The sequence below is a fragment of the Leiobunum rupestre genome, chromosome 11 (assembly GCF_980474605.1).
Source record: "Leiobunum rupestre chromosome 11, qqLeiRupe1.1.hap1, whole genome shotgun sequence".
Classification (NCBI taxonomy): Eukaryota; Metazoa; Arthropoda; class Arachnida; order Opiliones; family Sclerosomatidae; genus Leiobunum; species Leiobunum rupestre.
This window is the reverse complement of record NC_143394.1, coordinates 6,438,497-6,458,774: the sequence shown is the minus strand read 5'-3', so window position 1 is coordinate 6,458,774 and position 20,278 is coordinate 6,438,497. Positions and strand designations below refer to the sequence as shown.

Below are 20,278 nucleotides of genomic sequence, written 5' to 3'. Positions count from 1 at the left end.
CAGACATAATATATGACGAGGAACAACTTTCTAATTGGAACGAAGTTTCTAAATCTAACGATTCTCGAAATGATTTTTCAATGACCTTGAAGACATGGTTCAAGGTCATCGATGTTATCATTTTTAGCTGCCCCCAACACGTGTTAAGTGTCACAAAAATTAGTACAGGAAACGGTTTTTGAGATATTAATTTTGACCAGGTTTGGGCTCAGCTTGCCCCACTGCGCGCCGGTCATTCTTTTAAACTTTGAACTTTCACAAGTGTAAAATAACGTGCTGCTTCGAAAAACCATTACTTTGCGTCAATAATGATACCAGCTATGGCGAATTTCACTAACTTGGACATTAACGAGAGCGTGGTCATATTCAACCAGCAAGTAATCGTCAAAGGACGGAAGATGTTGAAGACGTCGAAAAACAAGTAATTACACCTTGTCTTTGAAAAATAAATAAAGAGTAAATAATTAAAGGATACGTTCACCAGTCTCGTAAGGGGATAAACTTGCGCCCCCCCCCCCCTCCAGCCAGTCCGGATTTTGATTCCGATTACCGCCACTAGAGGGCGCACGTCGCGCTAAACGAATGTACGATGACCGCGTAGTATTCCTCCGCGAGTTCGCCAGTGTTTTAAAATTTTCGTTTTTAACAATGTCGAGCAATGAAATTAATGGTAATAATAAAATACATGATAAACGAAAAGAAAATCAACCACTAAGACAATTCGTTGAACAAGAACAACTTTCCATATTAATTCTAATTAAACTCCAATAAAAGCAAACTAGGCCAAGGTGACAAAAACTCCTTCCGTTGCAACCCATATGGAAACCCGAATTTCCGCGAAATGACCACGTGTTTTGTAAAGTTTCGTATTACCAAAAATTTGTCTCCTACCGCGTTAAAAAATAGTGCTATTTCACCCACTACTGTCTGTAGTATCGCGCCTTAAAAAGCTTAAACTACTTACAAGGAGACGACCCGAGGTGTTACACACCGATTTTGTTCAAACTCGGGGGATTGGTAGACCTTCATGTAACTTGAAAAATCCTAAAGGGATTTTATTCAATGGTTAATGGTTTTGCCATGTGAATATTTTTTTAAAAACTGAACAAATTTTAAAATACCAAAATTATAAAAAATTGATAAAAATTTACGAAAAAAATCAAAATTGATCACATTTTGATCAATTTGAACCAAATGGGTGAAAATGAACCGATATGGCTAAAATTGGAAAAATGTGAGAAAAAAATAAAAAAATACAAACATTGAAAAAAATATTTCAAAATTGATTGAAATAATTTTTTTTAAATTGAAAAATATAAAATTTAAGAAATATTGATCAAAAACAGTAGTTTCGATCAAAATTCATAGGAATTAACGGAAATTGATAAGTTGTGTAAAATTGGATTAATGTATAGATAAATTGAAAAACAAAGTATTTATTTTGGTAAATTTGATCAAACTTGACCAAATTTGGAAAATAATAGATCTAAATTAGCCCAAGTTTAAAGTTTTGTAAAATTATATAAAAATAAACTAAATAAGACCAACTATCTCAAAATTGTTTGAAATATTTTTTTTCAAAATTGAAAAATATTAATAACACTGAAAACAATTATCAAAATCAATAGTTTCGATCCCAAACGGGCCAAACGATCAAAATTGATATGAATTGATGGAAATTTATTAATATAGGTAAAATGCTTTTTTTTTAATTATTTTCCAAATTTGGAAAGTAATAGATCAAAATTAGCAAAATTTTAAAATTATTATTATTGATTATTTTAAGAAACAGTGTAATACAAAATTGTTTTATTCGTTGTTATTAAACGTTTCTCGGTTTTTCTAATCATTTGTTTTCTCATATTTTACCTTTTTAAGTACGTTATATTTACACAAACATATTTATATACAGTACTATAATACTATATAGGAAAAAAATGAGTTCGTCATTTCCGTTTTCTAGCAACCAACATGATTTTTTACTAACAATTGTGAATTTAATTAAAAGTAACGTATTCGATGGTTTACTCAAGTATAATTGAAATATTTACACGTATACCCAATTTTATTTGAAATAATTAATAATTTTTCCCAATTTTACTTGAAGTAACTAATATTTATTGTTTTAACCCAAATTTGTTCGCTTTCATCCGTATTTAATTGTAGGCATGCAAAATTACCTACAAAAGCCGAAAATCGTTAAAATCGCTGTTATTTAGCGACTATGCTTTATTTTTAGCGTAATCTCTTTATTTATTTTAGTATTTTTTTTATTTTTCCCCCAATTTGGTTCAATTTTAGCTAATTTTCTTAAGTATTTTTTCCCAATTTGGGTCAATTTTAGCGTAATTTCTTTATTTCACCCAATTTAATGAATTTAACCCAATTTGATGCGATATAAATAATTTTTAATGAATTTCACCCAATGTTTACAAAATTTAAAAATTTTGCTAATTTTGATCTATTATTTTACAAATTTGGAAAATAATAATAATTTAATATAATTAAAAAAAGTAATTTATCTATATAAATAAATTTCTATCAATTCCTATCAAGTTTGATTATTTTGGATCGAAACTATTGATTTTGATAATTTTTTCAGTGTTATTAACATTTTTCAATTTTGAAAAAAAATATTTCAAACAATTTTGAGATAGTTGGTAAAATTTAGTTTATTTTTATATAATTTTACAAAACTTTAAACTTGGGCTAATTTAGATCTATTATTTTCCAATTTTGGTCAAGTTTGATCAAATTGACCAAAATAAATACTTTGTTTTTCAAAAAATCGCAATTTATCTATACATTAATCCAATTTTACACAACTTATAAATTTCCGTCAATTCCTATGAATTTTGATCGAGCTACTGTTTTTGATCAATATTTCTTCAATTTTATATTTTTCAATTTTAAAATTATTTTAATCAATTTTGAAATATTTTTTTCAATGTTTGTATTTTTTATTTTTTTCTCACATTTTTTCAATTTAAGCCATTTCGGTTCATTTTCACCCATTTGGTTCAAATTGATCAAAATATGATCAATTTTGATTTTTTTCGTCAATTTTCATAAATTTTTTTATAAAATTGGTATTTTAAAATTTGTTCAATTTTTTAAAATGTTTCACCCTTGGAATCGGTCAAAATCCCATGTTATTTTCAATGGGAAAATGTATATTTTATGTTGTCAAAAACATTTTTCGTTGCCATGGCCATTGAATAAAATCCCTTTAGGATTTTTCAAGTTACAAGAAGGTCTACCAATCACCCGAGTTTGAACAAAATCGGTGTGTAACACCTCGGGTTGTTTCCTTGTTAGTGTAATAATTATCGATAGATGGCGTTCGGAGATTTACTATTTGACTTCCGTTCCCGGCTTCCGGTTTAAGTGATATATAGCCTTGTAAAATATGAGAATTAACTCTCTCCTTCATAACTATGTAATAAAGAAATGTGCTTTTATAATTGAACTGCCTCGTTATACTTCATGGTGTCAGAAGTTCCCCTCTCATCTGCAAACTGCTTGCATTCTGGACTACACCTTCACTCGTCATGTCGTCACTTTCCTCTTCTTCATTTCGAGGCCCTGACCACTTCGATCCGACTGGTTCCAATCCTGCTGCTGTCTGGAGAGATTACAAAGACAATTTCAAGATTTTTGCAACTGCTGCGAAGCTCGCTAAAGAACAAGGAGACACGCAAGTAGCCACTTTTTTATACACTATAGGCCCGGCTAGCCGTAAGATATACGATAATTTACATATTGCCAACCATGTGGGTCAAGAGCACCCTGCTTTAGAAGATATATATGCTGCATTCGATGCTTACTACGAACCATACAACAATCCCGACTCTCATCGTTACGTTTTTTTTCACACCAAACAAAACCAAGGCCAACCATTTGACACTTTTTTTACTGATCTTCGTACACAGGCACGGAATTGTGAATTTGGTACCCTTACGGATTCGCTGATTCGTTATCAGATACTCGCTGGAATATACAAAGAAGACCTGCGGAATATACTATTTTCTAAACAAAATTTAACTCTTCAACAGGCCATAACTCTTTGTCAAGCTGTCTAAAAGTCATGCTCAATTGTTGCGTGGTCCCACACAGAGTACTGCTGTTGGTGTGGATGCGTTATATCACGGACCTCGTCATTTCCAACCACATGTACTACATCGCTTACCTTTGCCATCTCGTCCACGGCCTACCTTGGCTCCTTCCGTATGTTCCGCCTAGCTCTACTGGTTCCAGACAGGCTAGGTCGCTGTCTGCTCCTCGAAGGTATCATCGTGCGCCAATTTCCCGAGGTCCTCAAATACGTTGCCTAAATTGTGGATTACAGCACATCCGACAGGACCATTGTCCAGCCTCGGAATCGATCTGTCACGCTTGTTCTCGCAAAGTCCACTAGGCAGCATTATCCCGCTCAACTGGAGCTCACTCCCTGGCTGCTTTTTATAATGAAGATTTTCTCACAGCTCACAGGAACCGTTCAACAACGACTGCTATGACACTTCCGTCCATGGTCGTGGGTCACCTTTTGAAACTTCTGCAAATTCGTCATATGCTACCAACTCACTACAATATCAAGAAAATTCTGACTACGATCAACATGAGACCTCATTTGGCCAAAACTCATATTTTTTTCATCCTTCAGGCTTTCCACAAGAGGACGTACCGGATTTTTCTTTACACACTATTGTGGCTGTGTGCGAAGCTACCCTGCTTCCCTCCTCCAGTACTTATGAAGATGAATGGTTTGAAGTTATACATATCAACACTATTCCTGTCCGGTTTAAGCTTGATATAGGATCACAGGTGAATATATTGCCCAAGCATATCTATGATCGGTTTCAAGTGAAACCTACTCTACAACCACCTAGTCGCCGCATAGTGGCGAACACTTGTCATTGTTTCCCTGTTCTTGGCGTGACGGACTTGCCATGTACTTCAGCTACTAGTACTCAAACACAAACTTTTTATATTACTCCTCATCAGACTACTCCGATACTCGGCGCTTATGATTCTGAAGCCCTGGCTCCTATCTCTAGAACTCGAACGACGCTGAACAAACTACTTTCAATTCATGCTTCATCTGCTAGTGGGGTCCTACCAACGCAAGACCCAGAAACAATCTGCTTAGATCCAAGGAAACTAAACCCAGCAATAAAGCGTCAACATTTTCCAAGTCCGACTGGCCAACAAATATTCTCTGACTTGCATGGTGTTATGTATGTATTTTACAGACTCATGTTGTCACGGGCAGGGGGCGCCACTCATGCGGCGTTGAGCCAAAACGTCTCCTCTTCCCTCCTCCCTCAGTTGCTCTCGCTCGCTGGACGCGACGTGTTAATAAAGACAAAAGTTATAATTCCTAAGTTCCCGTATCTTTATTTAATCGTACACAATACATGGAAACAAAATTTTTACATTCCTCGATGCCAAAAGTGCATTTTGGCAAGTACAATTAACGGAGGAAAGTTCTTACCTTTGCACTTTTGCTACTCCCTTTGGTACATTTAGATTCCTCCGCATCCCATATGGGATATGTAACAGCTACAGAAGTATTTCAGCAGGTTATGCATCAGCTTTTTCCACCGGAGCGATTTAAAAATGCTAATAAATTTCCACAGATGACTTCCTCCTTACAGCAAGTACTACCCTTGAACATAACAAACTACTTATACGAATATTGGAAACAGCTGGTGCGAATGGCTTGACCTTCAGCTCCAAGAAAATACAGTTGGCTGTGAAGCGAATTAAGTACCTGGGTCATATAATCACCCCTGAAAGGATCGAGGTCGATCCTGATAGAGTTCCTTTAAAAATACGACAATGATCCCGAAAGAAGTACCCGGTAAGTGGGAATGCAATTGGGGGTGAATCCCGCCATAGTGTGGCGAATACCTCATGGTAACCAGTATCACCCTTACCATCTGCCAAAGGTCCAATCTCTGAATGAAGTAGACTATCCTAGGCGAGTTGAGTTATGTCAGTGGTTTGTGGACAGAGTGGCGGAAAATCCACAGTTCCCGGCTATAATCCTAACGGCTGATGAAGCCAATTTTTATCGTGACGGCATTATCAATCTGCACAATAATCATCAGTGGAGTCAAAGAAACTCTCACGCGACAACTGTTAGATCACATCAACAGCCATTTAGCCTTTATGTCTGGTGTGGAATTGTTTGTAACACTTTACTTGGACCTGGCATTCTTCCACCCAGGCTAAATGGTGAGAAGTATTCACGGTTTCTACGAGGTACTTTGCCAGAATTACTGGAAGACGTACCATTAGCAACGTTGAGGCGCATGTGGTTTTGCACAACGGAGCTACATCACACTTTAGCCGAGAAGTAAGAGCTCACCTTGATGAGGCGTTTCCTTGTAGACGGATTGGTCGAGGGGGGATCATTGCGTGGCTCGCTCGATCTCCCGATCTAACCCCTCCCGACTTTTATCTCTGGGGACACATTAAAGACTTGGTTTACAAGACTGAAGTTTGCAACATTGATGACCTAGGACAACGAAAACTTGATGCCTGTGAAACTATCCGTAACACGCCTGGAATCTTACAACGGGTTCAAGAGGCCTTTGTACGACGGGCCCATACGTGGATCGAAGCCCAAAGTGGTCAATTTGAACAATTTTTGTAATTAAATTAAATTTGTAGGTGTTTCATGACATTTGAAGAATAAAAAGATCCGGGCCCAATTCAGTTAGAAACTTTCATTTAAACAACGGTGACACTTTTAGACACTTTTGTTTTTGAGATTGTTTTTCGTATAATGCCCAATTTCGTGACTTCGTGTCGATTTCAACGGGATACCTGTGCGCATGTGAAATTACACAGATTACATTCGGATGGTTTCTCACCCCTGTGTCACTTGCATTGTTTCCATTTTTACTGGATTCCTGTGCGAATTTGAAATTACACAGATTACATTCCTAGGGTTTCTCACCTTTGTCACTTGCGTTGTTTCCATTTTGACTGGATTCCTGTGTGCATTTGAAATAACACAGATTACATTCCTAGGGCTTCTAAACACAGGACTTTGCTTTGTGTCGATTTAAACTGGATTTCTGAGTGCACAGACAACATTCCTAGGGTTTCTCACTCCTGGCTCCGATTTGTGTCGATTTAAACTGGATTTTAAAATTGTTATCCAGTGATGTTTGTTACCCCTGTGCCTCGCTTTATGTACATTTAAACTTGATTTATGTGGGCAAATGAAGCTACACAGATCACATTCGTAATGTTTTTCACTCGTGTGCCTTACTTTGTGTCGATTCAATTGGATTTTTTTGCTTAGATATAGAACATTAAAAGTCGCTCTTTGACTTGGGCCTAAGGTGGTACCTTGAGTATTAGCATAGCTGATTAGGGCTGCGATTGTTAAAATTTGAAATTAAACCAAAATTCCTAATAATTGAAATTATCCGTTAAAGTAATGTACTAGCCGGGAGTAGTGGCTCACTCCTGTAATCCCAGGCGTCCGGGAGGCAGAGTTTGTGGATGGTCGTGTGAGGACGACCACCAATGCCCCCACGGGTGTCCCCACGTATCCCCCCGTTGGCGTGGCCGTTACACATATCTCGCCCTGATTAATCAGGTGGTGTCTTCGCCGGGCTCGCGGTCTTCTCAGACTCACTCAGCCCTTTCTTCTTTGAATAAAAAAAAAGTAATGTACTAAATTAAAATTGGACGTACCAGCCAGCAATAATAGTCCAGGAGATAAAGAAATGAACCAGTGAACCATACGTTTTAGATTGATTCTAGTTGAATGATTTACCAGAGAGAGAGAGAGAGAGAACTGCGTCTTTTAGTTACGATGACATCAAGATGTCCGCCGGTTCACTAACGTTTTCGAAATAATATAGGCTTGTGATACCTCGTTTAAAGGCCGCGAACAGAGATTCCATTTTCTCGAGAGCGCATTTTGACCCCGCAAAATTGAGTGACAGCGTGGACAGCTTGACCGACGGCTCTGACTGTTTTTGAATAGAATATATACAATGAGCATCAAAAAAAGAGGTATGCTACAATACATGGAATTGTCCAGGCGGTCACTCAAGCTGTCAGAGCTGACAATCAAGTTGTCACTCTTCAAAAAATTAAATACAGGATAGGAGGGGTGGGAATTCGCTCTGTTCTCAGACTTTAAAAGAATTTCCCAATCGAATGGCCTGTAAAACAGTGCAAACTTTGTCAATTGATAGTATCTGCCACTAGGGAGCTCTAGGTAATTGTTTATCAAATAGAGGTCGTTTCTTTATCAAATAAAAGAGCCTCGCTCCCGCATTGCTATGTTCTTATGGCTCTAAATACGATCTTGGTTATGCCAAAGTCATTTATTGCCATTTAGAACCAGATATGCCAGATTGTCCAAAATTAAATCGCACCAGAACATGCTTGTTAAACTTATAGTAATTTTTTTTTAATTGGATTGGTTTTGTAATATTAATAATAATGATAGATAAATTAGATATAATTAAATTCAATTTTTGCAAAACAGAAAAATTAACACAAAACCAAAATATTTAAAGCAATTAACAAAAAGATACATTACAGTGTATTTTATTAACATATGGTGTAGGACTAAATGTGAATCAATGAGAAATACACTTCAATTTTTGGTGTAAATAATAATAATTATATATATTAAGATAAACAAAGTTCATCATTGCCAGTTGAATCCTCCTGGTCGATCTTCCGGGAGAGGGTTATAGTCCGGTTCATTTGGCTGTGACTCTAACAATATTTTTCTGTCAAAAAAAGTTAAATTCGTATTAAACACAGTTAAATTTTGAAAATTTATGTTAAAATCTGCGTACAGAAATCGTGGGGTTTGAAGTACTTTAAATCCACCCTGTTGTTGGGGGAAAACGTCTTCTAGAAAATAATATAGGTGACCAACGGCAATTCCTAAATATAAAATGATATAATTTAAATGTATCAAATAATAAGATTTATTAATAAGCTGGCAAAACTGTGGTTTACTATTTACCAACAGCGCTTCAAAGGTTGTAAATTAATTACCCATTAAATCAACCATAACGGAGTTTCCGAGCAATAATGAAAATCCTAAAAGGACCCATGGAAGGTACGGCGCTTGGAAGTTTAAAAGGCCGAAGAAATTCATTCGGATAAAAGGATTTCTGCGGCTCCATATATAGACTAGCATGATTGTGAAAGCTTGACCAAGAAAGAGCAAATTTACAAACATGGCAATGAACTACGCACATTTAAGGATTTTTAACAAATTCAAAATATTATGAAGTTGGAGTTACTTGTCATTCGAACTAAAATACACGTCAAAATTTAAAAAATTTGGTTCTACAACTAAGTTTTTTCAAGCTATTTTGAAAGGATACGACCATGACAGCAGCACCAAAAAGGAACATAAAGAAGAAGTCTGCTGGCCGATTCCTGAATGAACCTTCTTCCAACATTCGACAATATCGGTAGGTAAATATTATATTGAATAAAAAATTAAAGCCAAAAGAACCAAAGAATAAGAATGTCGTTATCAGTCTCCAAAACTGAAAATTAAAATAATATTAAAGATCTTTCTTAATAATAATTATGAACATTAATATACCTGATAACGCCAAAATATGAGATCGGGGTTAAAGTAAAGCTGGAATGGTGATACAAGGTCTAAATGCTAGAATGGTAAAACTTTTAAGTACTGCGTATGTGCCAATAATAATAGGCTCATTCAGAAAAATTAAATACTTACAACTACAGTTGTGGTTAAAATACATGCTGTTGTGTATGCTCTTGTAATCACTGGTATTTGCATGTATTCTTGATGTAAGGCAAGTGCCATTTTTAAAGCAGGTTATAAGAAACGCAGTTATTTTTTTTAAATTAATGCCCTTTTAGAGAAATGTGACGCCTCTATCAATTAAGACATCCTCATGTTAAAGCTATCACCTACGCTTTAAATGAAACATTGAAAAAAAAAACCCAAAGTTTGTGTGGGGCTTCTAAGCCTTACGTGTGATATTTCAAATGGTTGCCGAATGGCTAATATTTAAAGCGTCCGCATCGCGAAGATGGGTTATTGACAACAATGAAATACCTTAATAACAGAAAGGTAATTATTATTTATAATTAATTATAAATAACTGTATGTCGTAGTTGATTTTATTTAAGAATTTGCAACTTACGAAAAGATTACTTTTTAAAAACGTCACTATGAGTCTCACCTCGAGTTACATAGTCACTCCCTCTCATCTTTTAATACACACTACTCAAGCAACATCATTGCATAAAAAAAAGGGCACATAATCTTCTCTAAGCATAATTTTCTCTTAAGAGAAATAAATTATCGTTTAAACAGAAAAATAATGATAAATAATTAATCCCACGTAAGAACATAAACAGTACTATTCGCGACTGAAACGAGTTAAGGTGGCGTAACGGCGCTGGCTTCTCCGAGTTAGCGCCTATGACCGAGCGTTTGCTACAGATAAATGAAAAAGAAATAAGAACGTTTTTTCTTAAATAAACATATCAAAATGTAAGCAAACGATGCAAAAACTTATATTAAAATTGACGTCACAAACTCATAACAACTCAATCTCGCCCCCTATGGTAAATTCGCTTATATATAAGTTTATTGTTTCTATCCCCAATCGCCACACGTTTCGCCGCCATGTCTCTGCCTTTTTTCATTTTAAAGATACCTCTCGCGTTACTTGATTTTTAACCAATATTTCCAAATTTACTCATTTGTTTTCGTCTCTCCCTTTATTTAATTTTTTTTTTTAATTTTTTTGGTTTTGCGTCTTTCTGTAGCGATGCTCAAACAAAAGCCCACCTGAGGCTTATTGAGCAATTATATAAATAAATAAATAAATAAATAAATAACATAGAATATCGCATGGTTATCCAAACCCCGTATAAATTTTGTCACTTTTCATGATAAAATCGGTGTCGTGCTGCGCAAACCGTGAGTGTTTGGGACTTCACTGTGGACAGGCCCGTACTGTGGTGTGGACTTTTTAAAATACTAAAATGAAATTAAAAAAACTGCCGCTTGGGGGAAACTTCCATGTTAATTTCATTGAGTTGGGAATAAATAGAGGTACATTAGTCGAAGGACAAAAATTTAGCTTTAAATCTGAAACGTTCTCCTTCGATGATATTGCCATCTATCTCTAGCGGTGGGAATCATTAAATCCTGAAAGCAAAAGCCACGTATATCATTCCAATTTGTGTATCTAGCTACGTGGATTTTACTTTTAGGCGACGTTGTTTAGCGCGAAATTGACCCAAATTTTAAACGGAGAAATAGACTTAGCAAACTAAGGGGCTGTTCACAAATTACGTAACGCAGAAAAACCACTTTTTGGACTCCCCCCTCCCCGTCGTAACAAAGAGTAACAAATGGAAAGAACCCTCTTCTTAAATTACGTAACAAATATCGAACCCCCCTTAAATTATTATAGTACGTAACAACTAATATGCTGGTAATAAAGTACAATAAGATCAGGTACTAAATTTTATTGTTTGTAATTATCATTTGAAATTGCAATTGTATTTTTACGCAACACTTTATACCCATGGGTATGAAATTCTTTTAAACGTGAGTAAACCAATGAAAATACAAATGTTTTTAATAATTGTGACTGTTTCTGAAAATGGAGAAAATTTTATTTTACGATATTAAAAATAAGATGTGTTAAGTAACATTTCAGTGAACCCTCCCTCCCCCCCCCCCACGTAACATTTCGTAACGCTTGCCAAACCCCCCCCCCCCCTACCACGTTACGTAATTATTGAACAGCCCCTAAACGCGTCTTGAAGTTACAGTGATTTAAAGGGCAACGCAACTAAGCTGGCATTTGTGTGCCTATGTATGCAAAGTGCGAAATTTACGGAAAACTCTGCATGGTCTCGCCAGTACCGAGTGGGGGTGGAGGGGGTTAAAAAGCACCATGCTTTTTATTTTTTTTGCCACAGAACTTGCGTTGCCCTTTAATAGACAAAGTAAATTATTTTTAATAGGCTATTGTAATTGTTTAATAAGCTATTGTAATTGTTTAATAAACACCAAAATGAGTCGAAATGTTTTAGTTAAAGCAGAAATACATGAACCGAAATTATCAGCGACCTATCCCGCTTATACTAAAGGCGTTTTCCCCGTCTCCCCCTCTCTTTACTCGGTTGTAGTCCCTCCCTCCGCGGAATGCAATCCTCTACGGGTCCATGGTACAGATTTGAATACTCACCCTGGTGGCCGCCGTGAGAAACTTAAAAAAAACATGGACTAAAAAAATACTTAAAAAGTACCTTTTTCAGTCAGTGTAAAGAATTACAGCTACCATTATATCAGATATCAATTTAGTTCAAATTAAAACGTCAAAATGTCAATTAAGGAGGCTTTTACCCAGTGCAATATGTTTCTAATTAACAAGCCTAAAGTGAAGGATAAATCGGTGGTTTGTAATTTGATTAAAAGTAATATAAATTCAAAATAATTTACACCATCACAAACTAAGACTGTTAAGCCTTTGACCATAATACGTTCGATAATTTGACCTTCGTTCAACTGGAACTATTTCATTTTTCACTCACTAGATGGCATAATACTCTACCCGGCATGCACTCAAAAATATACCTTGGCCGCGGGTGGGTTGAAATATTTGAATGCTTCCTTGTCACCCTCCCCTAGCGCTGTGGGAAAACGCCTCAGAATAAAAAAGCAGTCGCTGATAATTTCGGTTCATGTATTTCTGGTTAAAGGTTATGTTAAAGGGGCTCCAAAGTTCGGTGGCAAAATGTGCGTAAAGTCAGTAAAGTGCGAAATTTACGGTTGACTCTGTCCGCCTCTGCCAAGGCCGAGTGAGGGGTTGGGGGGAATGAAAAGCATGCTCAATTTTCTTTCTTTTTTTGCCACCGAACTTAGGAGTCCCTTTAATACCGGTAGAAACACAAAATTTCAATGCATAAGTAAGTGTATAATAATAAATAAGGAATAGAGGGGTTTATCTGAAGCAATGATTTAATATTTAGATTCCCAATAAAAAGACCGACTTTAGTAAAGAATTGAGGCTATAAGGCAACTTGATGTGACCCTGGTCCACACTCCACAGCAGGAAGACGCGATTTGCGGGGTTCATTTTGATCAGTCTGCTTCAGGGTGAGAAATAAGGTTTTTTTTTAAACTGGACTTGTCGCCAGTAAATTGGTAATGTTGCTTGAGTTGCTGGTGCAGGAAGAAGGGATAAATATCGCTAACATGATTATTGCTTAACATCGAAAGGCTCAATAATCGTACATGATCATGAAGGGTTAATTTATCCATCTAAGAGTGTTGTTAAAATTCTTAAAATAAAGGAAAAATGCATATGAAGCATTAAACTGGAAAATCAAGGGACTTCAAAATTTCAAATTAACGCCTTACCTTAAAAATTGAGTTGCTGGTTCGAAGGTGCCTCAACCATTATCATATTTGACCACGATGAAACACTTCTCCCAGATTTGAATGATCACATATCATTTAAGTTTCCCCGTTCCTAAAATAATTAACTTTTACACCGACTTAAGACTCAGTAAAATAGTAAGGAATATTAATGAGAAGGTGAATAGGGAAGGCATTAGGAAAATACTAATTTAATATTGTTCAAAGACCAAAAGTTATTTTAATTCTAACAGTTTGGAGTTATCTTAGAATAATACAATATTTACTTTTTATTATAATCAGAATATTAAACGTTATTTTGAGTTTCTTGCCAGTAATTTAAATAATTTACAAATACAAATTACCTCTTAGATACACGTGAAAAAGTGCAAAAAAAGTATATAAGCAGACGATATTTGAAAAAATAGTTATTTGGAAAAATAGAAGGCGCTACCGCCGATTGATAAAGTTTACAGTCAGTGAAGAATTTGTCCCGTGAAACCCCGATTTCTGAAGGCGTAATTGTATCTCTAGTCATATATTCCCAACTTTATGGTTAATTTAGTTCTAGAAAACAAATCATAATGGCTGGTGGTAAAGGGCAGTCACTCGAAATGGATAAATTGAGTTTACCTCAATTATCTCAATTAAAACAGCAATTAGATCAAGTAATTATCAAGTTCAATAATACAAAATATGTACACTATTGATATATTGGTACTGCTATAACATAATATTACCAAATGCTAGTTGTCAAATTAAGCCTTGGCTATTTGGACCCTCCCTTATCCATGCCTCATGAGTCATTACAGATGGTAATTTTGTAATTTTTGTATTACAGGAAATTGATTTGATGGGATCCTCGTTACAACAGTTAAAAGGAGCCCAACGAAAATTTCAAGAATCTAAAGAGTGTCTCGATAAGATGGATCCCAAATGCGAAGGGAAAGAGGTTCTAGTTCCCTTAACAGGCTCCGTATCCTTTCACAATTCCATTATATATTTTTAAACCCTCTGTCTGTTCCTTAATGTTACACTTAAGCTTTATGTTCCTGGCAACCTAGTTAATACAAATAAAGTTCTTATTGATATTGGAACTGGTTATTACGTTGAAAAAGTAAACAAAATATAAAAACTAATCCTAATTGTATTTAATTATTATTGTTAATTTAGGACAATGAAGCGGGTAAAGATTATTGTAAAAGGAAAGTAAAATTTTTAACTGACCAAATGGAAAAAATTCAAAAAATAGCGCAACAAAAAATACTCTTCAGAGATGGTAATTTATTAACTAAATGAATAATTCAATAAAATTTTAAACCTTCCATACCTGTTACAGCTGTCATCGAAACAATGGAAGTGAAGTTGCAAGCCTCTTTAGCAGCGCAAAAGCTAGCTGCTACGCCTAAGTCTTGAGTTTTATTGCAGTTACTCTGTTACAAACTTTGTTTTAACAATTCTAGGTTACTACTATTTAAATTTACCAAAAAATGCTTATTTCATTTTGATGTTTAAATTTCATTAAAAATTTCTAACAACTATTTTCAAATATCAAGTTTTTATTTAAACTTAATTACATTGAAATGATTCTTCCATAACTGATAAAGGTAGATTGGGGTTAAAATGTATTTTAATTGCATTACAGTTTGCGCTAATACAGTGCCTCCGTGACACTACTGTACTTTTTATATACTCTAGATCAAACTTGAATTCCGTTGAAAAATATTATGCAGCTATTTTTATATTTCTTCAATAAACATCCAACATTAACGTAGCACATACACTTGGTTATAAAATTATTCCTTATGGGCATTGAATATGAAAAATTACATATGTTACTGTATCATATGAAACATTATTTTTAAGCATTTGATCATAGCCAGCAAACCAAACATGTTGACCTTTATAGTCAAACAAAGAAAAAACTGTGACCTTTAACATATTCTTTCGAGATAATACATAAGCAAATTATTATGCTTTAGTAATAATTACATATATTTCAATTAAAAAAATGTAGACCATAATAAAGGAATGGTAAGACAAAACCCATCAAATATACCTATTTTTAGGACTTTGCTAATCTCAGGACATGCAGGATAACCTCATCAACTGTTTGATTGTTTAATAAAGTTTTCACGGCATTATCATCAATAACGACAGTGAAAAGAAGTTTGGAGTTTTCTCTCAAACGATCCATATAAGAATAATCTTCCGGATTAACGGGAGTGTGTCCGCAACGTTTGATTACAGACTCCAGTAACTCATCAACTGGTTTATCAGGCCAACCAAATCCTTTAAGAGTAGATTCATCAACCTATATGAAAAAATCACGTTAGCAAATTGCTCACGACCAAAATATATTTCTAACAATGTACCAGGAGACTCAAAAGCTCTCGAATACTGTCGCAAATATTTTGCTCTGTCAATATGCGAGAAGAGCCAGGACTATCAGGACTGTGAGTGGAAGCTTCCTTTTCATCCAGTAGAATCTTATTAAGAAGTTCGCGATGGCGTTTTCTCATATGTCGCAGCAGACAATCTTTGCGAATAAAAGCTCGTCCACATTCATGGCATGACCTTGGTTCCTCTTTCGTGTGCGTCAGCATGTGTAGTTTTAAAGATGGTTTGATCGCAAAACGCTTCTGACAAGTTGGGCATTGGTGAGGTTTCTCTCCCGAATGCAAGACGGAATGTCGGTACAGATCTTCGCGACGAGTGAATGCCTTTCCACAATCAGAACATTCAAATGGTTTGAGCTTCTCGTGAACATAACGAATATGCATCTGAAGACGAGCTTTTCTATTAAATAGTTTACCGCAGTCTTGACATTTAAAGCCATTTTGACCCTGTTTATGAAATATTGAATATAAAACTTGTTCCATAAATTTTTATGTATAAATTTTACCGTATGGAAAAACAAATGAGCTTTCAATCCACCGGCTTGAATGAATTCCTTTCCACAATATTCACATTTATGGGGACGAACACCCGTGTGAATTCTCATGTGTCGATTTAATGTTCCCTTCAGTGAAAAGCTTTAAAATAGAATAATAGACTCAATTTAACCAGTATTTACACAATTCAAAATGAGCTACTATTACCTCACTCCGCAATCAACGCAAGCGTATGGTTTTTCCCCTGTATGTATTCGTCTGTGTTTAGTGAGAGCTCCTGTTGACGGGAAAGCCTTTGAGCAAAAGTCACATTTGAAAGGGCGTTCCCCAGTATGCGTTCGCTCGTGAATTTTCAATAGTGAAGTCCCATGGAAATGTTTGTCGCAAAAGTCACATTTGTACTTTTTACGTCTTAGAACTTCTCCAGCATGGGCTCGTAGATGCTCACGAAGATTATCCTAATTTAAAATAATAATTAAAATACAGACGCAATAAACTTAAAGAAATTCATTGTATATAAAGAAAAACCAAAGCGTTCTAAATGTTTACCATTCCTTATTGAAAAAAGATCCTTTTTATTAGAATAGCAAATGCAGCAATAAAATAGTAAGAGATATTAACTTTTGAAATTACTTATAGTATCACCAAAGTGGATTTATAAAAGCTAAATTTATACCTTCCTCGTATAAGCCTTTCCACACACTTGACAAGTATGAGAAGGGGGAGGCTGACCAGAGCAAGCAGTCATCAGTAAGTGACGATCCAAGTGATATTTTCGACTGAATGTCTTCTGGCAAATACCACACATAAGAGCTTTATCAAGGGGTCCTGTGTGAGAAGCCAAATGTTCCAGAAGGGCCACTTTGTTGTGAAATTTCGCCCCGCATGTTGCACATTCTTCCTTTCCCTCTCCGTCATTTTTCTAAACAAATTTTCATTACATTCTCTGATAAAATGATTTTGGTCAATGCTTATCAATATAAGTACCTCTGGAGTTGAAAAATTGTCATCATCACGAAAATTTTCCTTTTCTTTTTCTTCTTTATCCTTCAGGAAGGCTTCGCAAGAGATTTGATGACTTTTAAGACTTTGTTTGTTAGGGCAAATTTCTCCGCAAGATACACACACTTCCTCAGTCTGAAGTTGAAGTGGTGGTGGTAATGTTGACGCAATTGGAGGAGGAAGTGAAATAGCAGCTGATTTTGGAGTCTACCAAAACAAAAATGAATGTAATTTTACTTTAAATAAACCAAATAAGCGGCTACGGTAGAATCCCAGTTTTCTATTAGCTCTTTCAGTTTTCATAAAGCCATGTGTCAACCAACGCAAGAAGCTGCTGGATTTTCCAACAATTTGTTACTATAAAACTCAACTGTCCTCTTCTAGCGTTGGTCACTACGTGGCTCTATGTAGCTGAAGAAGTTAGTAAAACTAAAAATAATAGGGATGAACCGATATGGGTACAGCCAATATATCGGCGGATATTACAAAGTTATCTATCATACCCATAATGTGTATGATACAATCGTTGTAAAAGACATTTCAGTCCTCTGTCATACTATTTTATTCTAATTTTTAATGAAAAAACGTTTGCAAGCTCATATCTAAAATATGTTCCTTTTCATTTTACGTGATACATATTTTCTATCACCAATCGAATATCGTTGTTTTTTATTTGTTTACACTTTTAACCCCGTCTAAAAATAAGGTATGATTTGGCTTCTGAAGTGTGGTATTAGTTGGTTAATCAATAATTTATTTATTTTTAAATGTATTTCTGAAAATATTTATCTAATATCGGCTTTGCTTCAGCCGATATTGACTGATACCAATATTAGAAAAATAGGCCAATATATCAGTGCATCCCTAAAAAAAAATTGGCCTTAATGCATATAAAACAATAACTGATGTAGTGTTGCCGATAATATTTTTGAAATTTCAAGTCTAAGTACAAAATGCTTATAAACATTAAATTTTTGGTGCAAATTTTATCTAATTTCACTGTAGTTCTTAATAATAATTTCCATAGTATAAAACTTAATTAAGCGTATAAATTTAAACAGCAGTACGGAATATAAGTTCCAAAACTGATAACAATGTCAAATCTAACAAATAAATTTTGCAGAGATATGCTTCATAAATCAGTAAATAAACTAAATACTATTCTATTGAAATTATTAAAGATATTTTTAAAATTAACCTATCACTTGGCCTAATAGTAGCATTGAATAATTCTTAACTGATTATTACAGAGAAAAGGGGTTTATGGATTTGCTGAGGTAAATTTACAAGGAGGCAATTATGAATTTTAAAAGTGATGAATCAAAACTTACATTTTTTTGCTTTGGGGTTTTCTTGGGCTCTGTTTTCTTTTTAAGCTCTTTAATTTTGCATTTCTGACATTCTCCAAAATCCTTGTTGTACTTGTTTTTGCAAACTTTACAAGTAACCATTTTTGCTTTCTTCTCTTTGAGCAAAGAGCTAACTCGTCGAGATATGTTCCCCGTCATTTTTGCTCGACTATTGCTTTCAAAACTACTGCTTCCAAAATTCATCTCATCATCACTGGATGATGGAACAGAATCAATATCTTCATCATCCAAATCTTCAGAATCAATTTCATCTTCAACTGGTATAATCTGACGGAACAAATATTGAATAACATTGTAAATAATTGCTATAAAATACTGATGAATTTAAAATACTTTAGCAGTTGCTTTGCATCCAGACTGATGTCGTTTATGCGAGCCGGCAGTGGTGAATGATTTATCACATTTATTGCATTTATACTCGCGAAATTTTACAGCGTCATTTTCATTCTTAACTTCATTGTTTTGAGAACTATTTGCGTTTTTGTTGAAAAGTAGAGTCTTAGTGAAATTAATGGGACTCGGAAGTCGGGGTAAATTCATGGGGCTTGGAAGACCAATTGCATTTGGAAGAAGGTTGCTTTTGACAGTCGCTATTGGGCTTGGGAGACCAGTCAGTGGGGTTGGAAGGCTGGTGATTAGATTCGACCTCATAGCTTCGACCATTTGTACATTGTTGATGTGCTCCAACATTGCTTCTTTTATTGGACTTGATGATGATTCCAACTCTGATATGGACATGTCTAAATCACATTTTTCAACTTCATCATGAGTACGCATGTGCGTCTGTAACTTCAATTTAGATGTAAAACTTTCTTGGCAATGTCCACAGACATGCCGCTTTGATTTTGGAGCCATTTTAAGGCAGTTTTCCTTGTATAATGACAAAACTATTACAATATTGTCTTCATTTTGTAATATTAAATCTGCAATAATTAAAAAAAATATTCACAATTTATTTCAAAACATTATAAAAAAAAATCCTTATATAAACTTAAACTGCCAAAAGCAAAGGTAAACAAACTTTTAATTGCTATTTCCTGCACTACTTTGGCCAATGACTGGAAAAGCTAACGCCCAAGGGGCGCCATTTTGATTGAAAGGGAAAAACTAAACACGTAGAAAAAGCTTTCTAGATTTCTGTATAACCGAGAATACTATCATAATTAGGCTAGTTTAAAAATAAACTATAGAACAAATCTAACGGAATAATTTTATTTAGGCAGTGCCATTTAAAAATTAGCGCGTTAAGCTCAGGGGTGAAGCAGTCTTTTTTTCGGCGGCTTTCCGCTTCTTGCGGCGCGGCGAGACGGGTCGGCCCGACTCCCCAAATTTCCCATCAAATATGGCCCCCATTACAGGGGTGTAAAAAGACGTCAATGATACAACGACCTGTCAACGCAGTCACCAAACTAGTCCCTCTCCATAATGACTTAAGCAAAATGAAAACTACTTACCTAATTAGGCCAAAATTTTTTGAACAGTGATGATCTAAGACAATCTTATCCCATTATTATATTATTTACACAATGAAAAATTAGGCTAAAGCTCGTACAAGCAGATAAAAATATTTGGACTCTCGGTGAAGAAGAAAA

General features: G+C 35.1%; 4 protein-coding genes and 1 long non-coding RNA gene across 11 annotated transcripts; 2 read left to right on the top strand and 3 right to left on the bottom strand.

Annotated features, from left to right (window-relative positions):
* The first annotated feature begins 308 nt into the window (after positions 1–308).
* Positions 309–5,715, top strand: LOC149921225 (uncharacterized). Its single transcript, XM_090162133.1, has 3 exons — positions 309–421; positions 4,473–5,237; positions 5,640–5,715. The coding sequence occupies exons 1-3, from the start codon at positions 309–311 to the stop codon at positions 5,641–5,643; spliced, it is 882 nt and encodes a 293-aa protein (XP_090018259.1). The 3' UTR covers positions 5,644–5,715.
* Positions 5,716–8,567: 2,852 nt separating this feature from the next.
* On the bottom strand, positions 8,568–10,541 carry Der-2 (Derlin 2). 5 transcript variants are annotated; one of them, XM_090162628.1, is made up of 8 exons: positions 10,182–10,541; positions 10,010–10,093; positions 9,749–9,950; positions 9,608–9,673; positions 9,381–9,548; positions 9,046–9,241; positions 8,841–8,931; positions 8,568–8,771 (listed from the first exon to the last, which is right to left on the bottom strand). In XM_090162628.1, exons 3-8 carry the CDS (start codon positions 9,836–9,838, stop codon positions 8,687–8,689), a joined length of 696 nt encoding a protein of 231 aa, XP_090018754.1. In that variant the 5' UTR covers positions 9,839–9,950; positions 10,010–10,093; positions 10,182–10,541; the 3' UTR covers positions 8,568–8,686. The 5 variants fall into 5 exon arrangements, with proteins under 5 accessions (XP_090018754.1, XP_090018753.1, XP_090018756.1 ...); XM_090162627.1 differs by having other exon boundaries at positions 9,749–9,945; XM_090162630.1 differs by lacking the exon at positions 10,010–10,093.
* Positions 10,542–13,043: 2,502 nt separating this feature from the next.
* On the bottom strand, positions 13,044–13,745 carry LOC149921223 (uncharacterized). Its single transcript, XR_016477416.1, has 3 exons — positions 13,708–13,745; positions 13,424–13,535; positions 13,044–13,344 (listed from the first exon to the last, which is right to left on the bottom strand). It is a non-coding gene; the product is annotated as an uncharacterized LOC149921223 (long non-coding RNA).
* Positions 13,746–13,972: 227 nt separating this feature from the next.
* On the top strand, positions 13,973–14,969 carry Pfdn5 (prefoldin 5). 2 transcript variants are annotated; one of them, XM_090162778.1, is made up of 5 exons: positions 13,973–14,088; positions 14,262–14,396; positions 14,463–14,537; positions 14,594–14,699; positions 14,760–14,969. In XM_090162778.1, exons 1-5 carry the CDS (start codon positions 14,005–14,007, stop codon positions 14,834–14,836), a joined length of 477 nt encoding a protein of 158 aa, XP_090018904.1. In that variant the 5' UTR covers positions 13,973–14,004; the 3' UTR covers positions 14,837–14,969. The 2 variants fall into 2 exon arrangements, with proteins under 2 accessions (XP_090018904.1, XP_090018905.1); XM_090162779.1 differs by having other exon boundaries at positions 14,072–14,137.
* Positions 14,970–15,130: 161 nt separating this feature from the next.
* Positions 15,131–20,278, bottom strand: LOC149921221 (uncharacterized). 2 transcript variants are annotated; one of them, XM_090162777.1, is made up of 9 exons: positions 20,141–20,278; positions 19,020–19,609; positions 18,648–18,953; positions 17,302–17,523; positions 16,991–17,236; positions 16,522–16,772; positions 16,326–16,455; positions 15,796–16,266; positions 15,131–15,734 (listed from the first exon to the last, which is right to left on the bottom strand). In XM_090162777.1, exons 2-9 carry the CDS (start codon positions 19,539–19,541, stop codon positions 15,486–15,488), a joined length of 2,397 nt encoding a protein of 798 aa, XP_090018903.1. In that variant the 5' UTR covers positions 19,542–19,609; positions 20,141–20,278; the 3' UTR covers positions 15,131–15,485. The 2 variants fall into 2 exon arrangements, with proteins under 2 accessions (XP_090018903.1, XP_090018902.1); XM_090162776.1 differs by lacking the exon at positions 20,141–20,278 and adding an exon at positions 19,708–20,027.